Genomic DNA, 24,757 nt, shown 5'->3' with positions numbered 1-24,757 from the left:
TTTTTTATTACTTTCAGATCAAAGTTTACATACATAAATATAGGATCCACAGGACGAAATAATGATTCCTATATATTTGAGAGGAGCTCCCTTAAACATTTCCATGAGCACGCTGGTATTTTTAACAAAATAACCAAGCAATTGAAGGCATCAATGTACCGGTGCTTCTTATTGGCGACTCAGCCTTCCGTTTATCACATCACATGATGAAACCATACCCATATGTGGCTAATCAATCTTCAGTAGAAAAGCTCTATAACTATCGACTGTCCAAATGTCGCCGAGTGATAGAGAATGCTTTTGGTCAGCTTAAAGCGCGCTTTCGTAAACTTGGAAGAGGCTTGCAAGTATCTCTTAAAAATGTCAATATTATAATTAGAGCGTGTTGCGTTTTGCACAATTTTCTTAAGATTGAGAACGATGAAGTTTCTTCAGCTTGGATTCAAGACGCAGCAGAAGATGCAACAAGACATCAACCCAATCATACAACAAGATTAGGAGAAAATGATTCAACAGCGGCAGCAATTAGGAATGCCATCGCAATGAGTTTCCTAAACGGTACAAAACACTTTACTTACCGCAGTAGCTATTTGTGTTCCAATACATTTCCAAAATTAATATTTAGTTTAAATCCATTTATTATTACATTTTTTCTAAAATTAATATTCAGTTAAAATTCATTTTATTATTACATTTTTTCTAAAATAGTTTTCATAATACCTATAAACTCTTTTGTATTACTACTTTGTTCTTCAATTGCAGTAACAACTCTCTCAGTCATTATTTTCCCGTCCTCCACCACTGTCTTCAGCAATTCGTTTTGTTCTTTTGCCACTTTTATTAGTTCGACCATGTAATTTCTCTTTTTACTTGGAGATTCACCCGCTGCTGTTGTCGAGCTACCTAATGGCGAGTTCGTCAATGCAATTACTGGCGTACACACCGGCGACATTTGTTCTGGCTCTGGCGACATTGGTTCTGGTGATCCTATAGCCATAGATGACTGGAACGAAAGTAATGTTGAATTCGATATGTTTGAAGAAAAAAATATTTTAATAATAAACGTATAAAACTCAGCTTACCACAATAAACGATTCGTATACTTCAGCAGTATTCGCTGCTGTCGGTCCGATAATTTGATGGACTGCATCAAAATGTTTCCTCAGCGATGGGCTGCCCCCCGAGGGCCCAACTTTTTTCCTTTCGTCTCTGTAATTTAACAAAAGTTAATAATGTTAACAATTTTATATCGATATATGTATATTAACCTATATTTTTGTGTAAGATTACGTATTTTAACATGCACTTCTTTTGCAGTAAATTTGTGCGCCATTTGCACAGATATGTCTGCGTAGATGTGCAAATCTATTAATCATCTTCATCACTATTTGTCCACGTTGTTCTTTGTTTATTCATCTCCATCTAAAAATATTAAAATTAGTTTTTAAATATATACTGGCACATAACATAATTAGCAATATAAAAACAGCTTACTACCTTTAGCGTGTGGGCACACAGACAAGTCGTACCACATCTGGCAGCACTGTTTGTCAGTTATTCTATTATTTCATTCTCTTTATATTCTTCTTGGAAATTTACAGTTTCAACTGAATTCTAAGCTTTTAGGTTTAAGAAGCGACACTTCTTGTATAGACGCCAACAAGTGAAGAAGTCTTTTGAGTTATCTTAATAAATAATCAGTAATTTTATAATAAATTGTGGTGCATCATTCGCCACATAAATGGTGACCCCTACAATTGAACAGCACACCATAATTGGTACAACTACAGTGTAACAACACTACATCACCTAGCCGCCCAGTTGCGCCTACGAGGCCGCGCAACTGTAACTGGCGCAAACGACCAACGCAATACGCCACCTGTACGCCTACGGCTTCGGCAGCGGACAAGATATCCAATGGGGGTCCAGCACCGATCTTACGGGCCTCTCGCTTGCCATCATAGAGGCGCCAGCCGCCGGCGATGGTGCCACGACCTACTACACTAACGCCAGCGATTTGTATCAGCCGAATTTGACTGGTACAGCGCAACAACATGGCCACAACCATCAACAACAACAACAGCAAAATCAGCACGTACAAATGCAACTGCAATCGCAGGTGCAACAGCAACAGCGCAGTAACAGCAACAACGGACGCTACAACTGCAGTTGCCATTTCAACATCACCTATATTAAACTTTAAATCACTATCTTTTCAACAGGACCTGTCGCTGGAGCAGCGCACATAAGTACAGTACCGCTTATCTACCAACAGCAATCATCATCATCATCTTGCTAGCAACAGTTCCTCCATATCCTGATGTACGAACTACCCAACTTCTGACCTCATCATCAACCAATATCACAACCTCCGACCACATACCAATTGTCGCAGGCACTACAAGCCGTCATCATGCAACACGCACAACCAAAAATGACGCTACAAACAATGCAGCACATGTCAACGGTACATATGATCGACATCATTTAGAGTCCACAATGTATCGCATCATCTGCAGTGAATCCGGCTCAACGCACTTTGCATCAGTCGCCGCCTCCACGCTACATGCAACACTATCAAGTGCACAACTACATTTCGCACTATCAACAATGGTAACCAGTCGCCAACTATTCATTTACGACCGCACATCGAGTACGAATTTCCTCGTCGACAATGGCACGGATTTCGGCAACTCCGCTTTCTCGTAAACTAAAAATAGTAACTTCTTTTCGACTGCAAGCTGCAAACGGTAGCAAAGTCGGAACCTACGGAGTTAAGGCGCTCAACTCAGTCTCGCACGTTTAGGCTCCTATGAAACCGTCATAGCCCTAACCGAGAACTGCACAAATATCCAATCGGTCGCTCGTAGACCCTAACCCAGTCTCGCACGTGTAGGCTCCTATGCAACCGTCATAGCCCTAACCGAGAACTGCACAACAACCACTTAACCATACCAATTGGCCAGTGACAATAGTACGCCGCACAGCCGTACTCTCACCGAGCAAATAAATTCGCAACAACTACTTAACCATACCAATTGGCTAGTGACAACAGTACGCCGCACAGCCATACTCTCACCAAGCAAATGAATTCGCTACATACATCAACCAGCCTAACTGCACCAAGCACCCGGACTAGGACCTAGTAAAGGAACTCAACCTTAAATAAGTCCAGCAGGACCTTATTTGAGGGGGAGTACTGTGGGCACACAGACAAGTCGTACCACATCTGGCAGCACTGTTTGTCAGTTATTCTATTATTTCATTCTCTTTATATTCTTCTTGGAAATTTACAGTTTCAACTGAATTCTAAGCTTTTAGGTTTAAGAAGCGTCACTTCTTGTATAGACGCCAACAAGTGAAGAAGTCTTTTGAGTTATCTTAATAAATAATCAGTGTAATTTTATAATAAATTGTGGTGCATCATTCGCCACAAGCGCTTTCTTCAAATCTTTTGTTTACGTTTTTTCTTCTTCCTTCGGTCAATCACCATTCACAATAGCAAAAATCTGTCATTTTTAACCAATGTTGCCTACTAATTTCAGCCAAACGCACGAAATTCTTGTGCATTACAAATTTGCATTCACATGGGTCAAATGCGCAAATAAATGTAAATTAAGCCCGCTAATGCTAAGCTAACTCTGACGGATCCAACACCGGGGTGTTCAGAGTTCTTTCGCGTTGAACTCCTTTCTGCAACTGTTTTTTTGTTATAAGAAATTGCTAAGATATTGCGTTTTCCATTTATGTATTTGGGGTATAATGTTTTTGCTTATTTTCTTTTGTTGACAACTAGGCAGATATGGCAATACCATTTATTAGTATGCAACCCTATTCTTGTTGTGAAAATGCTGTTAATTTAACTAAAATTAAGTAATTAAAATAAAGCTTTATTTGCAATAAATATTAAAGAAATTTATATACAAAAACGTTATAGTGATGTGTTAGTAAGTGAAAAGTGCATAATATAAGTGAAAAAGTTATTCACAATAAGCAAATAATCAATATAAAAGTTGCTAATTTTTCATCTTTAAATGCAAATATCTTAAAAACTATAAGTCAGCGGCAACTAAATGTATATATTTTCGTGATCTGGAGAACGCCACCTTTCCAGTGACACCCATTTTATCCCCGAAATCCGGGGATGCTAATCTAAATCCCAGCCACATCGCGAAAGTACTTCAGTCACCCCGGGTATTCGCTCGACCAGGCTTATTTTTTTAAAGCGAGGCCGAAGGCCGCCAACGCCGAAAGGAGTACTACACGAAAATACTACAGTCACCCCGGGTATTCGCTCGACCAGGGTTTTTTTTTTTTAAGGCGCGGCCGAAGGCCGCCAAAGCAGAAAGGAGTACTACGCGAAAGTGCTTCAGTCACATAAATCACATATTACACATATACATATGTAGAAAGAATTTTTTTATAGTTAATATAGAAAAAAGAATCACGCGAAAAAACAAACGAAAGAAAATTTGTTAAAAATCCTACATATTTGCCGTTTAAGATGTGGCAAGGCTTGTTTTCCTCATAGTTGTAAACAATCTTACCTTTTCAACGATGAGTGTGCCAAAAAAGCATCTGCAAAACAAGCTTCTGTTGTTATTAAAAAAAAATTAATAAAATAGGTTTAAAAACTTATAAATTTAGTGTATTTTGATTTTTATCGGGCAATTTTTTTAAAATCCAGTCCCTAATATCCAAAATTTGCTGTTTCTTTAATTCATGCAACGCATTGTCGAGAGTAATAAATTGTCCATTTACACCAAGTTTTGTTAACTTTTCAAAAGTTTCTTTACCCCAATATAAAGGCACAAGCTCGTCTTTTGCACCATGATACATCCGTAACTCGGGGAAATTGTTTTCCGCAACTATTTTTTGTTCCAAGGTTTCATATATTATTGAATCACGGTTCAGGAAAGATGAACAAGCAAATATTCCAGCTAAACTACAATTTAAATGATACCCTATATGTAGGGCTAACGCACCTCCCATAGAAAAGCCGCCAATAATGATTCTATTAGGTAATACACCAAGATCCACTTCATTCTGGATTAGATCATTCATCTTTTTATACATTAGCGATAAACTCTCTCTGTTTTCTAAAGCCTTGATCGAAATAGCACGACGATCAAACCAGACGTTGGAAAGTTGTCCAGACAAAGGCGTATATGGTTGTACCGGAGCTGTAGGATATATAATTTTAATGTGTTCAAAGTCCATGTCGCGTCCTAATATAAAACGTACCCATTCAGCAAGATTAGACCCAGTATCTCCTGAAACATCATACCAAAACTGTATTTTTATTTCTTAAACAAGAAATAGCGATCTACCTGAACCATGCAAAAAAATTACAGTACCATTATGGGTCCTAGTTGTCGGGAAAATATTTCTCAACTTAATCATTTCAGTACACATATGTATATAATCGAAGTAATCTGTAAGCACTAACTACCATACAATTCCACTGAGCAGATATGCACAATCATACCATGTATATAACGGGGCATCTCGACAGAATAAAATTTATGGCATACTAAGTGTCAAATCTATTGCTATTGCAATTGCCAAATCTGTATGTGGGCATTTGTTATCATAACATAGTCATTTGCGAAAAAGCGTAGGGTAGGAAGGTTCGAGTTGATGCGACGCATGTTTTGAGCTCTTGAACAATTTATCACATTGCGGAATGCCGTCGGGTAGGTAGCTGATGTAGCGCATGTTTTGAGCTCTTGAACTGTTTAAATCTTTTATGTGGAAAATAAAAAAAGGATAAAGATCTTTATTTTAACAAATGTATTTCTGAGAAAAATAAGATAATAAGAAAAGGAGAAAGATCCCTTTTTTAAAAACGTATTTCTGGGAAAAATGAGAAATCATATTTTTAGACTACTGTATAATAATTGCGGCATAAATTTTATATACCAATTAAAATAATAAATTTAAAATGAGCAATGATATTTTGATTTATACTTGTATAAGTTTATTAAATTTAAAACACCGCTCATTACCAACCTAATTTACATTACTTTTCTGTAAATTAACAATATTAAACTAAATACTAATTTTTTGGAAAAATGTTATTTTGAAAATGTACTTTGTTTTTATAATATAACATAACGGTCATAATACTCGCTCTACTAAATTTCATATTACCGAAATGAAAATGCCATCTGCATATATGCAAATGGGATATGTTGCTTCTTCGAAAATTTCATAGAAATGAAAACTCCAATGTCAAACTGCTGAAGTGACAGCTTATTGCTTTCAATATATGGAATGCTAACTCAAGAATGGTAGAAACAAGATTGCGCAGTGACGAGTTCAAATTTTGTTCGTTCTGCGCATCTACGTCACGGTTGACCAACGTACAATCAGCTGATTTTCAGTTGTTTGTTTTTCTTTGCAATAAGAAGCTCAGTATATACAGTAATAAACCCTTTCTTTGTTTACATACATATACTCACCTCTAGAAAATCTTAGGGTGTTGTGTAAGCATTTAAACTACATATAAATTTTAAATTTTGATGACCGAGACTTTAAAAGATATTAAATAATGCAAGTGTTTACGTTATTTAAGTAATTATATTGAATTAATTTGCAAATCTGTTCAATTTTATTGGGGTATTAGTTGTTGTTTAATGTTAAATCAGTTGTTTTTTTTTTGTGCAATTTTTAAACACGCTTCAAGTATTTCCAAATTTTTGCATGCAGTAGGATACAATCCTGGGTGGTAATTTGTCGTTTGACATATACAAATTGACAACTCGTTAGCCGTTATAGGAAAACATCAATTGGAAATTGAGTTTGAAAAGAAAGATATGTCGAAGTTTTTAATAAGAATACATATTAGTGTTAATAATAAAGTTTATATTAAAAATTGTAGAGCCTTTTTGTTGCTGCGAAAATTCAAAACCCGATGTTTTAAAATACTTTTTATAAGAATTAAAACATATTTTCCTTTAAAAATTTTTAATAGGCAGGCAGGCAGCCCTCATTTTCGGCACATCAAATTTTTGTGCATTTCACAAATGTAGGTAACTACCTCCCCCTTCAAAAAGTAAGCTTCTTAATTTATATATATATTTTTTAGAGTTGTAGGATTTTGGTTGCATCTATTGTGAGAGCTTAGAAATCTTTATTAATTATTAAATTATTTTGTGCAATATTTTTATGTAAATTATTAATTATGTCTATTTAAAGTTGTAAATGTGAAAATAGGCCTACCGGGGAACTGAACACCTAAAAAAAGTCCGTAACGCGCTTTATTGCAAACCTATGGAGTGGTGTGAAAAATGCAAAACTTAAATATTCAAAAATAAATTATCAAAAATAGTATACGGATGAGAATTAGAACGATGTATCAAAAATTCAGCTCCAAATGCCTAAATATCTTCTTTCTAAATTAAAATTATTGGTAATAATATTTCAAAAACTTACGAATACAAACCGTTTTATTTTTTCTGTCTGTCAATTTTAAACAAATACATTCAGAAGAAAACTCACCACCGAGAAATCTAAAAACAGGGCTGCTTTTTATTAATATTAACTCACTACATAAAGAATATCTGACTATCAGTAAATGATATTTTTATGGGCGGACCATGACACACTATGGCGTTTAAATCAAATATTAGTACATACATATATGTCATTAATAAATAATTTCCTTTTATATTAATCAACAATATTTATAGTTTTTGTTATTTAATATAATAAATTTGCTAAGTATTTACTGCCTCAATATATACAGCAACATACTTTTTAGAATTTGGGCACTTACCTGGCTGTTGGTGAAAATGCAGCTAAGTTTTTGCTCCAAATTATTTCTGTGGAATTGCGTGTAATTGGATTAATGGAAGTCCCCAGGCGTTTAATTTCTGCTAACTGCGCGTTTTTGCACTTATTCAAAGTTCTAACAATACTATTCAGCCTTTGTCTAAAAAGAATAAGAAATACACACACTTACATATGTAAGAAAAAGATACTTCATCAATATCAAATAGGACTAACATTTCTGTTTCCAAAGGCAGTATTTTCTCGTCTTTCTCATCGATGACCTCTTCTCCTGTAGTTTGAGGTGCCTCTCCAACCTCGTCTTCTTGAATTACTTCAATAGGGGCGGTATTCTTCTACATTGTTGTTAACATCTCTTTTTTGGAACAAGACTCCATCCTTTTCTGCCGTTCATTAGCCTCTGCAGGAGCAGTGGTTAACGTGGGAAAAATGCTAGGTAGCAACTAAGTTGGATTCCGTGAATTTAATCCTGCAAGAGTGTTTGGTTATAAAAGTAAAATTATTGTAATCAAAATGCTATAACTAACTACCCATTTCAAACTGCAAGTTTCTTTCGAAGGCTTCTGGCCCGAAGTGCACTTCACAAATGCATGCATTTTTAACATTAATTTTGTCCGTACGACGACAAAAATGAATCCATTGTTTTTGTATTGTTTTATCTTTAGGGAAATGGAAAAATCTCCAATTTCGTAGCACAATATTTACCATTATTATTATTGCATCCGAACACTACGCAACGCATTTTAAAAAATTTAAAATTTCACAATCAATACAACACTTGAAAACACAATTCGAATTCACTTTTAAGAGCGCGGGGGAATAATAAGTCAACCGTGACGTCAGCAAGAACAGCTGACTGAAACATGCGCATTGCGTAATCTCTTTCTCTATCATTCTAATGTTTTCAACATACCTCCTCAAAAGAAGCATCTGAACAAAACAAACCAATAAAATAACCAATTATAAGCCATTTAAAAATTATAATTTTTATAAATAGTAATTAAATTTAAATTTAGTAGTCAATTTCAGATCCTTTTATAAGCCCCATTCCGTTTCTCGGACTCAGAAACTTAGCTGCAGACAAAGTCTTCGTCAACATATTGGCAAGCTGATTCTCTGTGTAACTATATTTCGTGATTATTATAGTATATTTACATATAACGGGATTATCTCCATTAACGAGATTAACTCGATAATCCGTAATTAAGAAACGAGATTTACCATACAAAATTCCTCTCTAGTTAATCTGAGATTAAAAGTTAAAAGTTAATCTCAGATTACACAACTAGATTAGCGATGTTATTCCTAACTTTATCGATAATTTTTTCGAAAAAGATGAGAAATGTCAAATGACAAAGCAAACAAAAATGGCCGACAGCGAGGGAAAGAGGTTAGTAAACTTAGTTTTAATAAAATTATTATATTTTATGTAAATTTGTTAATTTTTCAGGAAAAAGGGCACAATTCCGATTTCTTTGGCGCCGCGATTTGAAGGTACCGTTGGAAAGAGGAAGTCCTCCTGATTAAAAAATATATGGTACCGCAAACGCTTAGTTTAGGAGATATTCGACCTTAAAGTTCAAAAATTCGCAAAATTCGAACATTTCAAGAAGCTATTTCACCACGTTAAACACACTTTATTCACATTTTTCTCTTCAAATTAATTAAATTACACTATAATCTTTTAAATAAATCCACATTTTACACTTTTAGTAGGTTTTTATATAAAAATCTTTATTTTAAAAATTACATTTTACACTCTTTTGAACCTCATTTGTTTACCAAAAATTACGAAGAAATGGAGCGCTGCCATGTGATGACAAGGCAATTCGCTGAAATTCCTCTTTTCGCAAAATTCCTCTATTCATGCATATGGATATTTTCTTTTTTAAATTTATTAAGCAAATAAGTAATATTATATACATGTATTAGTAATATTATATAATAATATTATATACATTTGTATAAGTAATATTATATAATAATATTACGTAATAAAGTGTAAGGTGTACAGTACAGTACAGTACGAAAACTCAAATTTTGTTTCAATATGAGTGCATGATAACCGAAAAATATAACCACTTTATATCCGAAACTCATATTTTAAATATAATAATATATACATCGTCACTTAAAATACAAACCAGTGTATCATAAAAAATAAATGGAAATCGCTGACAGATATAATAACCAAAATGTATCAATTTTATAACGAAAACTTAAATTTTGTTTGAATATTGGATATAAAGTGGTTATATTTTTCGGTTATCATGCACTCATATTGAAACAAAATTTGAGTTTTGGATATAAAGTAGTTATATTTTTTGGTTATTATATCTGTCCGCGATTTCCATTTATTTTTTTATGATACATTGGTTTGTATTTTAGGTGACGATATATATGTATATTATTATATTTAAAATATGAGTTTCGGATATAAAGTGGTTATATTTTTTGGTTATTATATCTGTCAGCAAAAAGTTAATATGTTTTTTATTTTTAACGCAGAAAGAAGTACTACGCGAAAGTACTACAGTCACCCCGGGTATTCGCTCGGCCAGGGTTATTTTTTTAGAGCGCGGCCGAAGGCCGCCAACGCAGAAAGGAGTACTACGCGAAAGTACTTCAGTCACCCCGGGTATTCGCTCGGCCAGGGTTATTTTTTTAGAGAGCGACCGAAGGCCGCCAACGCAGAAAGGAGTACTACGCGATAGTACTTCAGTCAGCCCGGGTATTCGCTCGGCCAGGGTTATTTTTAGAGCGCGGCCGAAGGCCGCCAACGCAGAAAGGAGTACTACGCGAAAGTACTTCAGTCACCCCGGGTATTCGCTCGGCCAGGGTTATTTTTTTAGAGCGCGACCGAAGGCCGCCAATGCAGAAAGGAGTACTACGCGAAAGTACTTCAGTCACCCCGGGTATTCGCTCGGCCAGGGTTATTTTTTTAGAGAGCGACCGAAGGCCGCCAACGCAGAAAGGAGTACTACGCGATAGTACTTCAGTCACCCCGGGTATTCGCTCGGCCAGGGTTATTTTTTTAGAGAGCGACCGAAGGCCGCCAACGCAGAAAGAAGTACTACGCGAAAGTACTTCAGTCACCCCGGGTATTCGCTCGACCAGGGTTATTTTTTTAAAGCGCGACCGAAGGCCGCCAATGCATAAAGGAGTACTTCGCGAAAGTACTTCAGTCACATAAATTACGTATTACACATATACTTATGTAGAAAGTATTTTTTTATGGTTAATATAGAAAAAAGAATCACGCGATAAAACAAACAAAGAAAAATTGTTAAAAATCCTACATATTTACTGTTTAAGATGTGGCAAGGCTCGTTTTCCTCATAATTGTAAACAATCTAACCTTTTCAACGATGAGTGTGCTAAGTGATTTTTAAATTACAAAATTTAGCTTAAAAATTTAAAAATAAATGTGAAATGTGAGCTTATTTCAAAGCTTAGAGTTTGTATTTAAATATACAAAGTAAAAAATGTGAAAAATTTTTGTGAAACATAGAGAAATATTATGTTTTCTTAGTGCAAATTTTTGAACTTTTAATCGTGAATATTTTAAAAAATATTAGTAATTTTTACATTATTTTTGGATATTCCTCCTCTGGAGGAGCTCCCCTATCCGTAGATACCCCATTTATACGGAAATTCGTTTTTTTTACCCCTCCGCCAAAGTAATCGGAATCGTGCCGGAAAAAGAGATCAAGGTAGAACAAAGAGGAAGTTAAACTTCTTTTATGCTTGTCGGAGGAAAAATTGCCACAGCTTCGTAGTGTAAAACGTAATTCTCACGTTTTTAAGGATATGTCCACAAAGGGGCATGTATATTCCGCTAATGAAATTTGTATGGAAATATATAATTTATAAAGTTTATTTAATATGCATGTGCATTTATTCAAATAAAAGTTTTCAAAAAATTACAAAAAATTTTACAGAGATGATAGGAAATCTATGGGTTCCTCTGGCGGCAGCCCTTCGATATGGGAATTCTACCCTAGAATAAATAGTAACCTCTGGAGCTATAAAAGCTTTAATTTGCCAACATTTGTGGAGGAGAGCACAGGTTAGTAAAAAAACAGAAATTTGAAAAGTTTATATTTATTTTTATAAACTAATTTATTACAGTTCACGAAGTTGTAGACTGTGCATCACCCCTTAACAGCTCTTCCATTACGCTGGATTCCCAGGAAGAATTGCTGTTTGTAGACGAGGAACCTGCAAGGGAAAGAAAAAAGCATACCTCAAATAATATTCACAATGAATTTTTGGAGGAATTCCGGGATTCAAATAGAAAAATTAAGGCGGAAATTGAAGCAATTAAAGATAAAGAAAGCCATTCTCGAAAAATTCTTAGCATTTAAGCAAAGCAATTACGTTTTACACCACGAAGCATATATCTAGCCCAGGAGAAGATTTTTTTATTTTATATTGTTATGTATGTATATAAATTTTAAGTTTTTATTAATTATTTTGTTTTTCTTATGAATTATTTTCTTTTGTTAATGAATTCATATTGATATATTGTGATATATTAATATGAAAACACACATTTCTGATGTTCTCTGCATTAGGGTCGTCGGTTCCTGAACTGAATAATGGATTGGGTTGCTCTCGTGGCTGTGCGCTTTCGAAATTTATTTGCATTTGCAACCATTTCGTGTTTATGCTATCATTCATTTCATTTACAAAATTATGCAAGACGCAAGAACATTTTATTATTAATATAGCGTTTTTAATATCATTGTCAATTCCTTTCCCTATCCTTCTAAACCTTGCCTTTAGGTGGCTAAAAGCGTTCTCCACAACCCTTCGAGATTTAGATAAGTGGTAATTGAAAATATTCTCGTGGTCCTCAGCGGCTTGGTTATAGGGATAGGGCTTCATTAGAAACGGAGTAAAGCAAAACGCCGAGTCTCCAAAAATTACAATTGGGATATTAGTGTCACAAAGGTTTTTCGCATTCTCTTTAAGCAGAGGGTTTCGCAAAATTCTTGGGAATTATTACAACGACCAGGTGCTCCAACATTAATGTACATAAACCTATGTATATCTAAAAAAATGTTTTAAGTATTTTCCAAAACATGTATGTTGTTAACTTACCTGTAGTCTACGAGGGCTAGTAAAACCATTCAGTACCAACCTTTGTAGTTGAAATAGTCAACAGCATCAGATGCGGAGGGCCTAATCTCAATATGACATCCATCTGAAATAAATTGTATTTGCATGTTATTGGTAAAATATTTCAAATTCATAAACTTACATACTGCGCCCAGACATTGGGGAATTTTAATTTTTCTAAATCCTTCAACGCACTCCGTAATTTTTTCTTGCGTAAGAAATGAGCTGGCTAAATATTTAGGCGATAGTATGTTCCACATCGCTCTGCAAAAGTCTTTAAGGATAAAACATACAGACGCTTTGGAAACCCCGAATAGTCTTCCAACTGTTCTGTACTCAGCAGAAGAACCAAGGGCATCAAAGCGATAGCTATTCTTTTTTCTAATGGAATACATTGCCTGTATGTAGTATCACGTTTGCCAATGTTTGTTAGCTCATTACATAAAATTTTTAATGATTTCCGATTCATTCTGAAGCTCTCCTTCAAGAATTGGTCACTATTGAAAGCAGCGTCAAGCTCCCAAAAATTACCGTGCCTTTCCTACAATACAACGTCAAGTGGGAATTTTATAAAATGATGTAATTGCTTACGTGTTTCCACAAACGTTTTGGCCTATTGTTATTTATTACAAAAAGCAATAAGGAATTTTGCATTTTTATCTCAGTTAATATTTTTTTCCAATCTAAGTTGTCATCTTTTCCGTATTTCTGCCAACTTCATATTACTGACAGCAATCTTCGTAATCAAGTATACAATCGGGTTCGTTTGTTTTTCGTCCATATCTTTAATTTTTATTATTCTTTCTTTTTTAGTTCACGAGTAAAAATATTGATTCACGAAACTTTACAATTCACCAAGAAGAATACAAATACAACAAATTTGACAGTTGATAATCTTTGCCTATGTAAACGGGTAGATTATTGAACAAGCTTATAACGAGATTAAGTTCATAAGTAAACGTACTTTTAGCTTATTTTGAATCTCATCCCAAGTAAAATAATATTTAATATCGATATGTTTCTATCTTGTATGCCTAGTAGGATATTAGCAATGTGTATGCAGTCTTGGTTATCTTCATATAATTTTATTTGTTCTTTAATGTCAAACTTAATTCCCTTCGTTGAAGATTTCAACCACATGACCTCTCTCACTGCTTAAAATAGAGCCATATATTCTGCTTCTGTAGATGAAGCAGCAACTGAATTTTGTTTTTGTGAATTCCAGCAAATTAAACAGGAATAAAATGTTTCAAACATATATCCGATATAGCTGTTGTATTTCCGGCCCAACAGGAATTAACATATCCGATTATAGTATTTTTATACTTATTTGTTTTTAACATAACATAATTTAATATCTATGGAGCCTTTAAGATATCTCAAAACTATTTTAAGGCATTGCCAAAATTCATTGTTGTTATTGTTTGTGTATCTACTTTTAATACTTATTGCTGTACAGAAAACAGGACGTGTGCATATCATAACAACCTATTAAATTTCGGCATTGAGCTCAAAAATTTGTTTTATTATTTGTTCAAATACTTCAAACCAGAGATAAAGAGTTGCCCAACTCTCCTGTCACTGGAAATGTGAGAGCCACTCACTTACCGAATTTTGACAGTTGACTGGATAGGGTAGGTTTTGACGTTTTGCAATTGGAATGACTTGAACGGCCAGATTGAAATTTTACCAAAATATATGTGAACGGAGAAATTTGTTTCCAATCAAAATCATAAAAATGCGAAATTTAAATACATTTCATGAAATGTTTTGTAATTTGATGCATAGTAGCATTAATTTTCAGTTACCAATGATTAAAAACATTTAATAATTGAGAACTAACAGGCTTAATTCACCTTATTAAGTATTGAAAGATCAAAAGTCAGTTGTTTTAATATACTATAAAAGTATAAAACAGGACTTAAGTAGTTTCGCCATATATTAAAAAAACCGATATATAATAATTTACAATCGTAATAAATGTTAGGTATTTTAATTAAAATGCCCAAAAATTGTTACTTTCTTCGATCTGGTCATAATGGAAAATGTTATAAAAAACGCTTATTTTGAGGCGCTCTCACACTGGAATAAGCTGGGCATCCCATTATCCCTGCTTCGAACTAACATCGTGCCGCTTGCTTAAAGCCATAAGTGGCTTTATTCCAGTGGTCGGCATTTCTTAGCACAATTGTGCAAACTAACTTCACACGTACGCTTACGCTCTATCGTTTAGTCGTTGTCGAGCCAGCATCATGGATAACAGGAATAATGGGATGCCCAACTCTCCTGTCACTGGAAATGTGAGAGCCGCTCACCTACCGAACTTTGACAGTTGACTGGATTGGGTAGGTTTTGACGTTTTGCAATTGGAATGACTGGAACGGCCAGATTGAAATTATACCAAAAATATATGTGAACGGAGAAATTTGTTGCCGCCGTTCAAGATCGTTAATAAAAATTTAAAACAATAAAAATCAAAGAAAATGCGAAATTTAAACATATTTCATGAAACGTTTTGTAATTTGATGCATAATAGAAATCGTTTTCTATTACAAATGATTAAAAACATTCATTAATTGACAACTAACAGGCTTAATTCACCTTATTAAGTATTGAAAGATCGAAAGTCAGTTGCTTTAATATATCATAAAATCATCAAAAAGGATTTAAGTGGTTTCGCCATATATTAAAAGTCCAATATATAATAATTTGCAATCGTAATAAACGTTGTGCGTTTTAATTTAAATGCCCAAAAATTCTTAATTTGTTCGATGTGGCCACAATGGAAAATGTTATAAAAAACGCTTATTTTGAGGCGCTCTCACATTGGAATAAGTTGGGCATCCAATTATTCCTGATGGATAATATGATGCGAGACTCTTTGATTCGAGAGAGAGCTGTCAAAACTCGCATTTTTTATAACATTTGCCAATGATGCCACTGCTGAAAAATATTAGATTGAGTATTTAATAAATTATACAAAACACTAAATTTAACACTTTGAAAATGCATACATATATAAATGCTAAAATGCAAAATCATTAATTAATTTATATAAACATTTATTTTGCCAAAATATGTTCGCACAGTTCAATGAAATTTCATTTCACACTAATTTCGACAAGTAATTATAGCGGTGTACTTCTGGCATCCCACCTTTTCTGAAATCAGCTGATCGAAATTCCCTGATCTCCTTCGCTGTCAAATAATCAGGGAACGCGTTTGAGAGAAAAGTGAGAGCCAATGCGAAAGTCTCGTATCATATTATCGCAAGACTATAGCGCAAAACCAAATATGTCCTGCGAGAAATATTTTATGATTCTAAATGCCTTTGGTGTCATGCAGTGCCTTTTTTGTTCCAAGTATTTTAAAGATAATAGGGAATATATCCTTAAAAGACATTTTGTTAATTTTCATTATACTATTAATTATTTAGATTAGATGCTTTATTCAATCTACAGCAGTGGTCGGCATGAGAGGATCTGTCACCGTCACTGTGTTGGTGAGCACGAAAAAAAAATATAATGTAGTATAATGAAAATTAACAAAATGTCTTTGTCTCGCATGATAAAGTGATAATCGAGATTTCATTATCCGCCATTTACATATTTTTCAAATACCGTATTTGTGTAAAGTTTTATTCCGTTATCATCATTGGTTCCTAATGTGTATATTATGCAGAGAAGGCATCAGATGTAATTCAAAATAGCGTTATATTGGAAGAAGGCGTGGTTGGGAACTGATTTCACCCATATTTCGTACATGTCATCAGTGTGTTAAGAAAATATTATATACCGAATTTCATTGAAATCGGTAAAGTAGTTCCTGAGATATGGTTTTTGGTCCATAAGTAGGCGACGCCACACCCATTTTCAATTTTTAAAAAATGCCTGGGTGCAGCTTCCTTCTGCCATTTCTTCCGTAAAATTTAGTGTTTCTGACGTTTTTTGTTAGTCGGTTAACGTACTTTTAGTGATTTTCAACATAACCTTTGTATGGGAGGTGGGCGTGGTTATTATCCGATTTCTTCCATTTTTGAACTGTATACGGAAATGACTGAAGGAAACGACTCTATAGAGTTTGGTTGACATAGCTATAGTAGTTTCCGAAATATGTACAAAAAACTTAGTAGGGGGCGGGCTCACGCCCACTTTTCCAAAAAAATTACGTCCAAATATGCCCCTCCCTAATGCGATCCTTTGTGCCAAATTTCATTTTAATATCTTTATTTATGGCTGAGTTATGACACTTTATAGATTTTCGGTTTTCGCCATTTTGTGGGCGTGGCAGTTGGCCGATTGCGCCCATCTTCGAACTTAACCTTCTTATGGAGCCAAGAAATACGTGTACCAAGTTTCATCATGATATCTCAATTTTTGCTCAAGTTACAGCTTGCACGGACGGACGGACGGACAGACAGACATCCGGATTTCAACTTTACACGTCACCCTGATCACTTTGGTATATACATATAACCCTATATCTGACTCTTTTAGTTTTAGGACTTACAAACAACCGTTATGTGAACAAAACTATAATACTCTCCTTTGCAACTTTGTTGCGAGAGTATAAAAACGCAAGGAAATTCAATTTTATTATCCAAAATTACTATTTTTATTGCACAATCGAAACACTGATTTCATCGAAATTTTTCACAAATTCACAAACACTTTTTGCACTATTTAATGTTTTTCACTCACCGTTCGAGGTCCGTTTCACTGTTTGGAAAACTAAATGTTCTTCCTCCCTCGTTGCAGCCAACAACACATTTTCTCCAACTGCTGGTTGTTTTCGGCATTTTATCTGTAAAATAAATAAAAAGTATTAAATAAATGCAAGTTTATTTAATAAAAGTTAAAATAGACTCACATCTTTCAACTTACGTACTGTTTTGCATTCGTTATTCTTCGAACTAATGGCCGTTACAAATGGAGACAAAAAAATGAAAAATTTCTCCGTTCGAGTAATAATTTGGCGGGATTTTAATCTGGTCGTCCCTCTTTTCCAATTACAAAAGGTCAAAACCTCCCCAATCCAGTCAACTGTCAAAGTTTAGGTGGTTTTGACGTTTAGCAATTGTTCTCTCACTTCCAGTGAGAGAGGAGTTGGACATCTCTTTATCTCTGGTTTTAATCATGCGTGCGGACACACCATTTAGTAGAAATATTTCTGGAATATTACTAGGTTTATACCTTTTTCCACACAGTATTCACGCATCTCAATAGATAAATATTCGCTTCCGTTATCTACAAGTATATGCAAGTTCACAACCTTTAAATTGAAATATAAACCACATAATAATTTTTGTCATCTATTGAAGTAGGTAAAATTGGACCACAGATATCTGAATGTATACATATATAAATAGAGGTCGTTGTACATAGTCTTTATCTTTTACTTTCTTCATAGGCAACCACGCTTCTTTCCATTTATGCAAGCATAGTAGTTTTTAGAATGTTTGTATTTTTGAACAAATCATTTCGAATTATTTCTTTAAATTTTCATTTGCTAATACATATGTCCTAATCTACTACGGATGCCACAATTTATATTTATTATTATTGAGAGCTGCATAAGCTGTTAGACATAACTTAAAAGCAATGCTAGAAACATTATTATTATACATACTCTCAACGATTATGCAACCATTTCGTTTTATTTTGACACCTCCTGAGTCAAATTCAATCGATAATCCAACATTGAATAAGTATATCTTTAGCACCCTTTTCATTCTTTGTCCGTTGATCAGAAATTTTCTCTGGTTGTACATCATCAATTTCACATTAAAAGGCTTAATATTGCGTTTGTTTTTGTCCATGTTTAAACTTTGACTTTCTCTAATATATATGTATTAGCAAATTAGTACTGTTGTTTTCTAAAAAAACGCAATGCCGCTCTTTTTTATTATATAGCCGAGTTAACAACAGTGCGCCAGTCGTTTCCTCTTTTCGGTACGTGGCGCCAATTGGATATTCCAAGCGTAGCCAGGTCCTTCTCCACCTGGTCCTTCCAACGGAGTGGAGGTCTTCCTTTTCCTCTGCTTCCCCCGACGAAGAATACTTTCAAAGCTGGAGTGTTTCCGTCCATTCGGACAACATGACCTAGCCAGCATAGCCGCTGTCTTTTAATTCGCTGAACTATGTCAATGTCGTCATATATCTTGTACAGCTCATCGTTCCATCGAATGCGATATTCGCCGTGGCCAACGCGCAAAGGACCATAAATCTTTCGCAGAACTTTTCTCTCGAAAACTCGCAACGTCGACTCATCAGTTGTTGACATCGTCCAAGCCTCTGCACCATATAGCAGGACGGGAATTATGAGGGACCTATAGAGTTTGGTTTTTGTTTGTCGAGAGAGGACTTTGCTTCTCAATTGCCTACTCAGTCCGAAGTAGCACCTGTTGGCAAGAGTTATCCTGCGTTGGATTTCTAGGCTGACGTTGTTGGTGGTGCTTACGCTGGTTCCAAGATAGACGAAATTATCTACGACTTAAAAGTTATGACTGTCAACAGTGACGTCAGTTCCAAGTCGCGAGTGCGACGATTGTTTGTTTGATGACAGGAGATATTTCGTTTTGCCCTCGTTCACTGCCAGACCATTTGTTGTGCTTCCTTGTCCAGTCTGGAGAAAGCAGAACTAACGGCGCGGGTGTTAAGGCCGATGATATCAATATCATCAGCATACGCCAGCAGCTGTACACTCTTATAAAAGATGGTACCTTCTCTACTAAGTTCTGCAGCTCGAACTATTTTCTCCAGAAGCAGGTTGAAAAAGTCACACGATAGGGAATCGCCTTGTCTGAAACCTCGTTTGGTATCGAACGGCTCGGAGAGGTCCTTCCCGATTCTGACGGAGCTTTTGGTGTTGCTCAACGTCAGCTTACACAGCCGTATCAGTTTTGCGGGGATGATATCAATATCATCAGCATACGCCAGCAGCTGTACACTCTTATAAAAGATGGTACCTTCTCTACTAAGTTCTGCAGCTCGAACTATTTTCTCCAGAAGCAGGTTGAAAAAGTCACACGATAGGGAATCGCCTTGTCTGAAACCTCGTTTGGTATCGAACGGCTCGGAGAGGTCCTTCCCGATTCTGACGGAGCTTTTGGTGTTGCTCAACGTCAGCTTACACAGCCGTATCAGTTTTGCGGGGATACCAAATTCAGACATCGCGGCATAAAGGCAGCTCCTTTTCGTGCTGTCGAAAACAGCTTTGAAATCGACGAAGAGGTGGTGTGTGTCGATTCTTCTTTCACGGGTCTTTCCCAAGATTTGGCACATGGTGAATATCTGGTCGGTTGTTGATTTTCCAGGTCTGAAGCCACACTGATAAGGTCCAATCAGTTTTTTGACGGTGGGCTTTAATCTTTCACACAATACGCTCGATATAGCCTTATATGCGACGTTGAGGAGACTAATCCCACGGTAGTTGGCGCAGATTGTGGGGTCACCTTTCTTATGGATTGGGCATAGCAGACTTAAATTCCAATCGTTGGGCATGCTTTCGTCCGACCATATTTTACAAAGAAGCTGATGCATGCTCCTTATCAGTTCTTCGCCGCCGTGTTTGAATAGCTCGGCCGGCAATCCGTCGGCCCCTGCCGCTTTGTTGTTCTTCAGGCGGGCAATTGCTATTCGAACTTCTTCATGTTCGGGCAATGGAACGTCTGCTCCATCATCATCGATTGGGGAATCGGGATCGCCTTCTCCTGGTGTTGTACGTTCACTGCCATTCAGCAAACTGGAGAAGTGTTCCCTCCATAAATTAAGAATGCTCTGAGATCACTAGATCACTAGATCACTTTTGTTGTGGTCGATCGTAACGTTGCGAGGTAGGCAGCCTATTTTCTCTCCACTGCAACACGGTCTCAACCCATGTGGGGATATTTCATCGTGGAAGCTGAATTTACCGGCCGTAGTGCCAAAGATACCTTCTTTGCCCACCCTGGCGTTAAAGTCGCCAAGCAGGATTTTGATATCGTGGCGGTGACAGCTCTTTTAGGTGCGTTCCAAGCACTCATAGAAGGCATCATTGGTCACATCGTCCTTCTCTTCCGTCGGGGCGTGGGCGCAAATCAGCGATATGTTGAAGAACTTCGCTTTGATGTGGATTGTGGCTAGACGTTCATCCACCGGGGTGAATGGTAGTACTCAGCGACGGAGTCTCCCTCCCACCACGAATCCCACACCAAACTTGCGCTCCTTTATATGGCCACTGTAGTAAATGTCACAAGGACCTATTCGTCTCTGTCCTTGTCCCGTCCATCGCATTTCTTGGACGGCGGTGATGTCAGCCTTCACTCTAACGGAGACATCAACCAGCAGGGCAGTGGCTCCGGACATTCCAGGTGCATGCACTCAAATCGTAATCCTTAATTCGTTTTTTATAAAATAGCGACTTCAGAATTTCGGACGGACTTATTCACATTTTGTTTTCGTATTTTCACAAAATTTTCCTAACATTTAATTCGTCGCACTAACATATATTAGCCTTCATACTAATATCACTTATTTACTAATACTTAATATCACTTATTTATATACTCACCTGGATATTTCTCATTCCAATGGGAAGGGATAAAGTGGCACCCCCAAACTGCAACCATTAACACATTTTCGAAAAGGAATCCTGTTATATGATAACACCATTATTAACATATTTTATACAATGGATGTTAATAAACTTACTCTGGACGAAGTGTAGATAATGCAGATATGTATAACAGCAGATTATAACTAAAAGTTAATCACATTAAAAAATCTAAACTTCAAAAGATTTTTCTGCTTAAAAATATAGCCGTTGAAAAGGCTTTTTACATCACACGGTTACACGAAACACATTGTATTTTTAAGTAGTTACACAAATATTCTTTAAATATTTTTATTCAAATAGGAAAAATTTGCCAATATTTCGATACAATTAATAAAATTTTAATCAAAACTAGGTAAATTTAGTGTTTATGAATTTTAATAATCGAAATATAGTTGAAAATTTAACAAAAACGTACTTAAAGTAATAAATTGTATATCATAAAACGGCAACACACTTTATGTAGCCTTTTTTGGTAGTTTTAGTAGTAGAATATTTAGGAAATCCTATTGAAGTGCCTGGCCTTTTGCCCTGAGTCTCCCTTATTCTATGGCATTCTTAATGTAATTTCTGTCATTCTGTAAGCTTTCGCCTGTGTATGTATGGGAGAAAATGATAGGATTTGTTACTTGTAGGTTTCTACAATGTACTCTTCATACTATTTGTTTACAATCCATGTAGTGACGCCGTGTCACAGTGTTTTTTTAATCCTTCTAAAATTCTTATTTTCGAAAGGTGTAGCATCAAATGAAATTCACGAACGAATATTAAAAGTGTATAATGATGGTTTAGCTAAAATTAAAACAGTAAAAAGATGGGTTGCTGAATTTAAACGTGGTCGTACCTTGAAGACGTTCGAAGGACGTCCAAAAAGCGCATCAACACCAGAAATCAAGCCAAAATACAGGATATGGTTTTGGAAGATCGTCCATTGACTGAAAGAGATTTAGTATACAAATCTTATTAGGCAGTGTGAGTCATACTTTAAGTGAAATTTTGGGTTTTAGAAAGCTGTGTGCACAATGGGTCCCGCATTCGTAAAAAATGGAATAAAAACACATTCGAATGCGTCTTCCTCAGCAATATTTGGAACGTTTTAAAAAGGATAAAGTGGATTTTGTGCATCGATTCATCACTATGGATGAGATTTAGGTCCATCACCATGATCCTGAATCAAAACACGAGGCTAAAGAGTGCTGTGAACCTGGTTGTTCGGCTTCGAGACGAGTTCGTGTCCGGAAATCGGCCAACCTTCTGGGCATCAGTTTTTTGGGATGCGAGAGGAATTTGTTTGTGGATTACTTGCAAACTGGTAAAACAATTAATTCTGAATATTATTGGAACCTTTTGGACCGTGAAAAAAGATCGGGTTTGCAGAAGAAAAAAATCTTTTATCATCAGGACAATGCACTGTGTCACAAGAGGATTTTGACAAAGGTTAAAATCCTTGAATTAAAGAGTTCGAATTGTTGCGACTCCCATTTGTTCAGGGAGATTATACTTAATAATAAAATGTATTTTGCATCATAAAATTGTGTTTTTCTTATCAAGGGACAACTTATTGAACAACCTGGTAAATATGTGTGAACAATTGCAAACTGATCCAGTCTCAGATATAATACAATTGCTAAATATTAGGAATGGCAGAATACAGCTGCTGTCAAATACGCAGTGCAATGGATCTTAACTGGCTCAGTAGTGCAAAAAACGGATGCCATAACCTTGCCAGCCGACTGTTTTGTCTCACCCTATTGTCATGCAATAATAACATTTCAAGTATAAATAATATGCTGTAATGCTGCAACCGCTCCTGAGTTGCTCTTCAACATTGTGAATTCCTAAAAATAAATTAAATCATAATATATGCACCAAATTTAATATATTTGCAAAATTACTTACATTTATTTGTTGTCCATTTCTTTATTCTGTATTTTTAGTTTTTGTAAAATAGCTGGTTCACAGCATAGTGCTTTTCAACTCATGTGGTAAGTCTTTTGTTCATTTTTCTTGTGAGATTTGGGCAAGAATAACCTCACAATTCAGTTGCTGAACACATAGAGAGTGACAGACTTCAAGCGACATCTGTTAAATATTACACGTTCTTATGGACACCGTTCTTTAGACAGCTGCAAGACTGAAAAGTTTCAACAAAAAGTAGTGGAACTAATGGAGAAGAATCCAGAAGTTGGAAAAGTAAAGCCACAGTTTGGAAGCAATAAATTCAAAAACCAAATTGTTGGAAAGTGTGGCATTGCAGTTGAATTGTTTATGGCCACCAAGCTGAACTGTCTACGAATGGGGACGAGTAAGTAATGGTTATGAGATTAAAACTATTAAATAAAAATAAATTTTTTTATTAAGTGTGGATTCGCTATAAAGCAAATTAAAAAAATCTTGCTAATAATAGGAACAACTTGTGACTGGTGGTACACCTCTAGAGCAGTCGCTAAGCCCAATGGAGGAGAGTGTGGCCCGGCTTATTCAGATAAGGGAGGCAGTTGCACCAAGAGGGCAAGCATTAGGTGTCGAGTATGTATCACCTATTTTCGCCGATGTGACCCTTGAAGACTCACCTTTTTCTTCTCCACATATGCAAGATCGCTCGACTCCTTCCAAAAGAGTTCAGTTGAGGAGGGCAAACTATTGCATGGAATCGCAAAGGAATTTTAAACAAAATTAGACAGTTGGAGAAAACTTTGCCTAATTAATATACTCTCCAAAAAGAAGCTTTGGAATTAAAAAAAGATCTATGGAAGAAAGGCTAACGAGGCGCATGAACTCTCTCTTTTTGTAACATAGTTCAAGTTTATTTTGAAAACATGAAGTGATATTGTTATTTCAAGAATTTATTTAAATAAAATTTAAAAAAATATATAATATGAGAGTGAATAAATAATATATTAGAAAGCATAAATGAAATATAATATTTGAATTATTTAGAGAGAAGCCATCATATTGTAGCGAATTATTCGAGCCGCATCCTCTTCTTTTCTTTCTGTTTCAAATATTGCAAATATTACTATTACATATCATCTATGAAAATTCCATAAAGCCTTACTTAAAAAGCCGAATATCTCGAGAAGTATTAATGATAGCGAGATAAAAACAAAAAAATACGATTTTTGTGGAAAAATCAGGTTTAGAGCCCCGTACTACCTCGGCGGTGTGGGTTTCGACTTTGTCGCACTGGGCACTTTTGTAGATTCAATTCCTGAGGAATATATATTCCACATACATATGTGTCTAA

General features: G+C 35.6%; 3 protein-coding genes across 12 annotated transcripts; 1 reads left to right on the top strand and 2 right to left on the bottom strand.

Moving 5' to 3' along the window:
• Window positions 1-638: 638 nt before the first annotated feature.
• Window positions 639-8,544, bottom strand: LOC120780266. The gene is made up of 6 exons (XM_040112524.1): window positions 8,325-8,544; window positions 8,011-8,263; window positions 7,781-7,936; window positions 1,269-1,422; window positions 1,083-1,209; window positions 639-1,003 (listed from the first exon to the last, which is right to left on the bottom strand). The coding sequence occupies exons 4-6, from the start codon at window positions 1,331-1,333 to the stop codon at window positions 689-691; spliced, it is 507 nt and encodes a 168-aa protein (XP_039968458.1). The 5' UTR covers window positions 1,334-1,422; window positions 7,781-7,936; window positions 8,011-8,263; window positions 8,325-8,544; the 3' UTR covers window positions 639-688.
• LOC120780267 lies at window positions 3,650-24,387 on the top strand. Of its 9 annotated transcripts, none has more exons than XR_005705844.1 (6): window positions 3,650-3,947; window positions 8,811-9,184; window positions 11,736-11,863; window positions 11,926-12,235; window positions 23,448-23,815; window positions 23,872-24,387. XR_005705844.1 is itself a non-coding variant. In XM_040112526.1 (4 exons), exons 2-4 carry the CDS (start codon window positions 23,677-23,679, stop codon window positions 24,178-24,180), a joined length of 330 nt encoding a protein of 109 aa, XP_039968460.1. In that variant the 5' UTR covers window positions 3,656-3,947; window positions 23,448-23,676; the 3' UTR covers window positions 24,181-24,387. The 9 variants fall into 9 exon arrangements, 6 of the variants coding, with proteins under 6 accessions (XP_039968460.1, XP_039968461.1, XP_039968462.1 ...); XR_005705846.1 differs by lacking the exon at window positions 3,650-3,947 and having other exon boundaries at window positions 9,019-9,184; window positions 23,872-24,039; window positions 24,108-24,387; XR_005705845.1 differs by lacking the exons at window positions 3,650-3,947; window positions 8,811-9,184 and adding an exon at window positions 11,426-11,644.
• Window positions 4,623-5,503, bottom strand: LOC120780265 (lysophospholipase-like protein 1). 2 transcript variants are annotated; one of them, XM_040112522.1, is made up of 3 exons: window positions 5,331-5,503; window positions 5,245-5,273; window positions 4,623-5,183 (listed from the first exon to the last, which is right to left on the bottom strand). In XM_040112522.1, the coding sequence occupies exons 2-3, from the start codon at window positions 5,246-5,248 to the stop codon at window positions 4,636-4,638; spliced, it is 552 nt and encodes a 183-aa protein (XP_039968456.1). In that variant the 5' UTR covers window positions 5,249-5,273; window positions 5,331-5,503; the 3' UTR covers window positions 4,623-4,635. The 2 variants fall into 2 exon arrangements, with proteins under 2 accessions (XP_039968456.1, XP_039968455.1); XM_040112521.1 differs by having other exon boundaries at window positions 4,623-5,273.
• Window positions 24,388-24,757: the final 370 nt, after the last annotated feature.

This window comes from Bactrocera tryoni, unplaced genomic scaffold (assembly GCF_016617805.1).
Source record: "Bactrocera tryoni isolate S06 unplaced genomic scaffold, CSIRO_BtryS06_freeze2 scaffold_25, whole genome shotgun sequence".
NCBI lineage: Eukaryota > Metazoa > Arthropoda > Insecta > Diptera > Tephritidae > Bactrocera > Bactrocera tryoni.
This window is presented reverse-complemented; position numbering and strand designations above follow the sequence as displayed.

Excerpts from the sequence above, each read along its gene's own strand:
- LOC120780266 (XM_040112524.1), bottom strand. The coding sequence starts at position 1,333 with ATGGCGCACAAATTTACTGCAAAAGAAGTGCATGTTAAAATACGTAAT. Across the intron at positions 1,210-1,268 it reads AATCTTACACAAAAATATAG|AGACGAAAGGAAAAAAGTTG; the intron begins GTTAATATACAT and ends GTTAAATTACAG. Across the intron at positions 1,004-1,082 it reads TATACGAATCGTTTATTGTG|TCATCTATGGCTATAGGATC; the intron begins GTAAGCTGAGTT and ends CTTTCGTTCCAG.
- LOC120780265 (XM_040112521.1), bottom strand. The coding sequence starts at position 5,415 with ATGTGTACTGAAATGATTAAGTTGAGAAATATTTTCCCGACAACTAGG. Across the intron at positions 5,274-5,330 it reads AATTTTTTTGCATGGTTCAG|GAGATACTGGGTCTAATCTT; the intron begins GTAGATCGCTAT and ends ATGATGTTTCAG.
- LOC120780267 (XM_040112526.1), top strand. The coding sequence starts at position 23,677 with ATGGAGAAGAATCCAGAAGTTGGAAAAGTAAAGCCACAGTTTGGAAGC. Across the intron at positions 23,816-23,917 it reads CTGTCTACGAATGGGGACGA|GAACAACTTGTGACTGGTGG; the intron begins GTAAGTAATGGT and ends TGCTAATAATAG. Across the intron at positions 24,040-24,111 it reads GGGCAAGCATTAGGTGTCGA|CTCGACTCCTTCCAAAAGAG; the intron begins GTATGTATCACC and ends TATGCAAGATCG.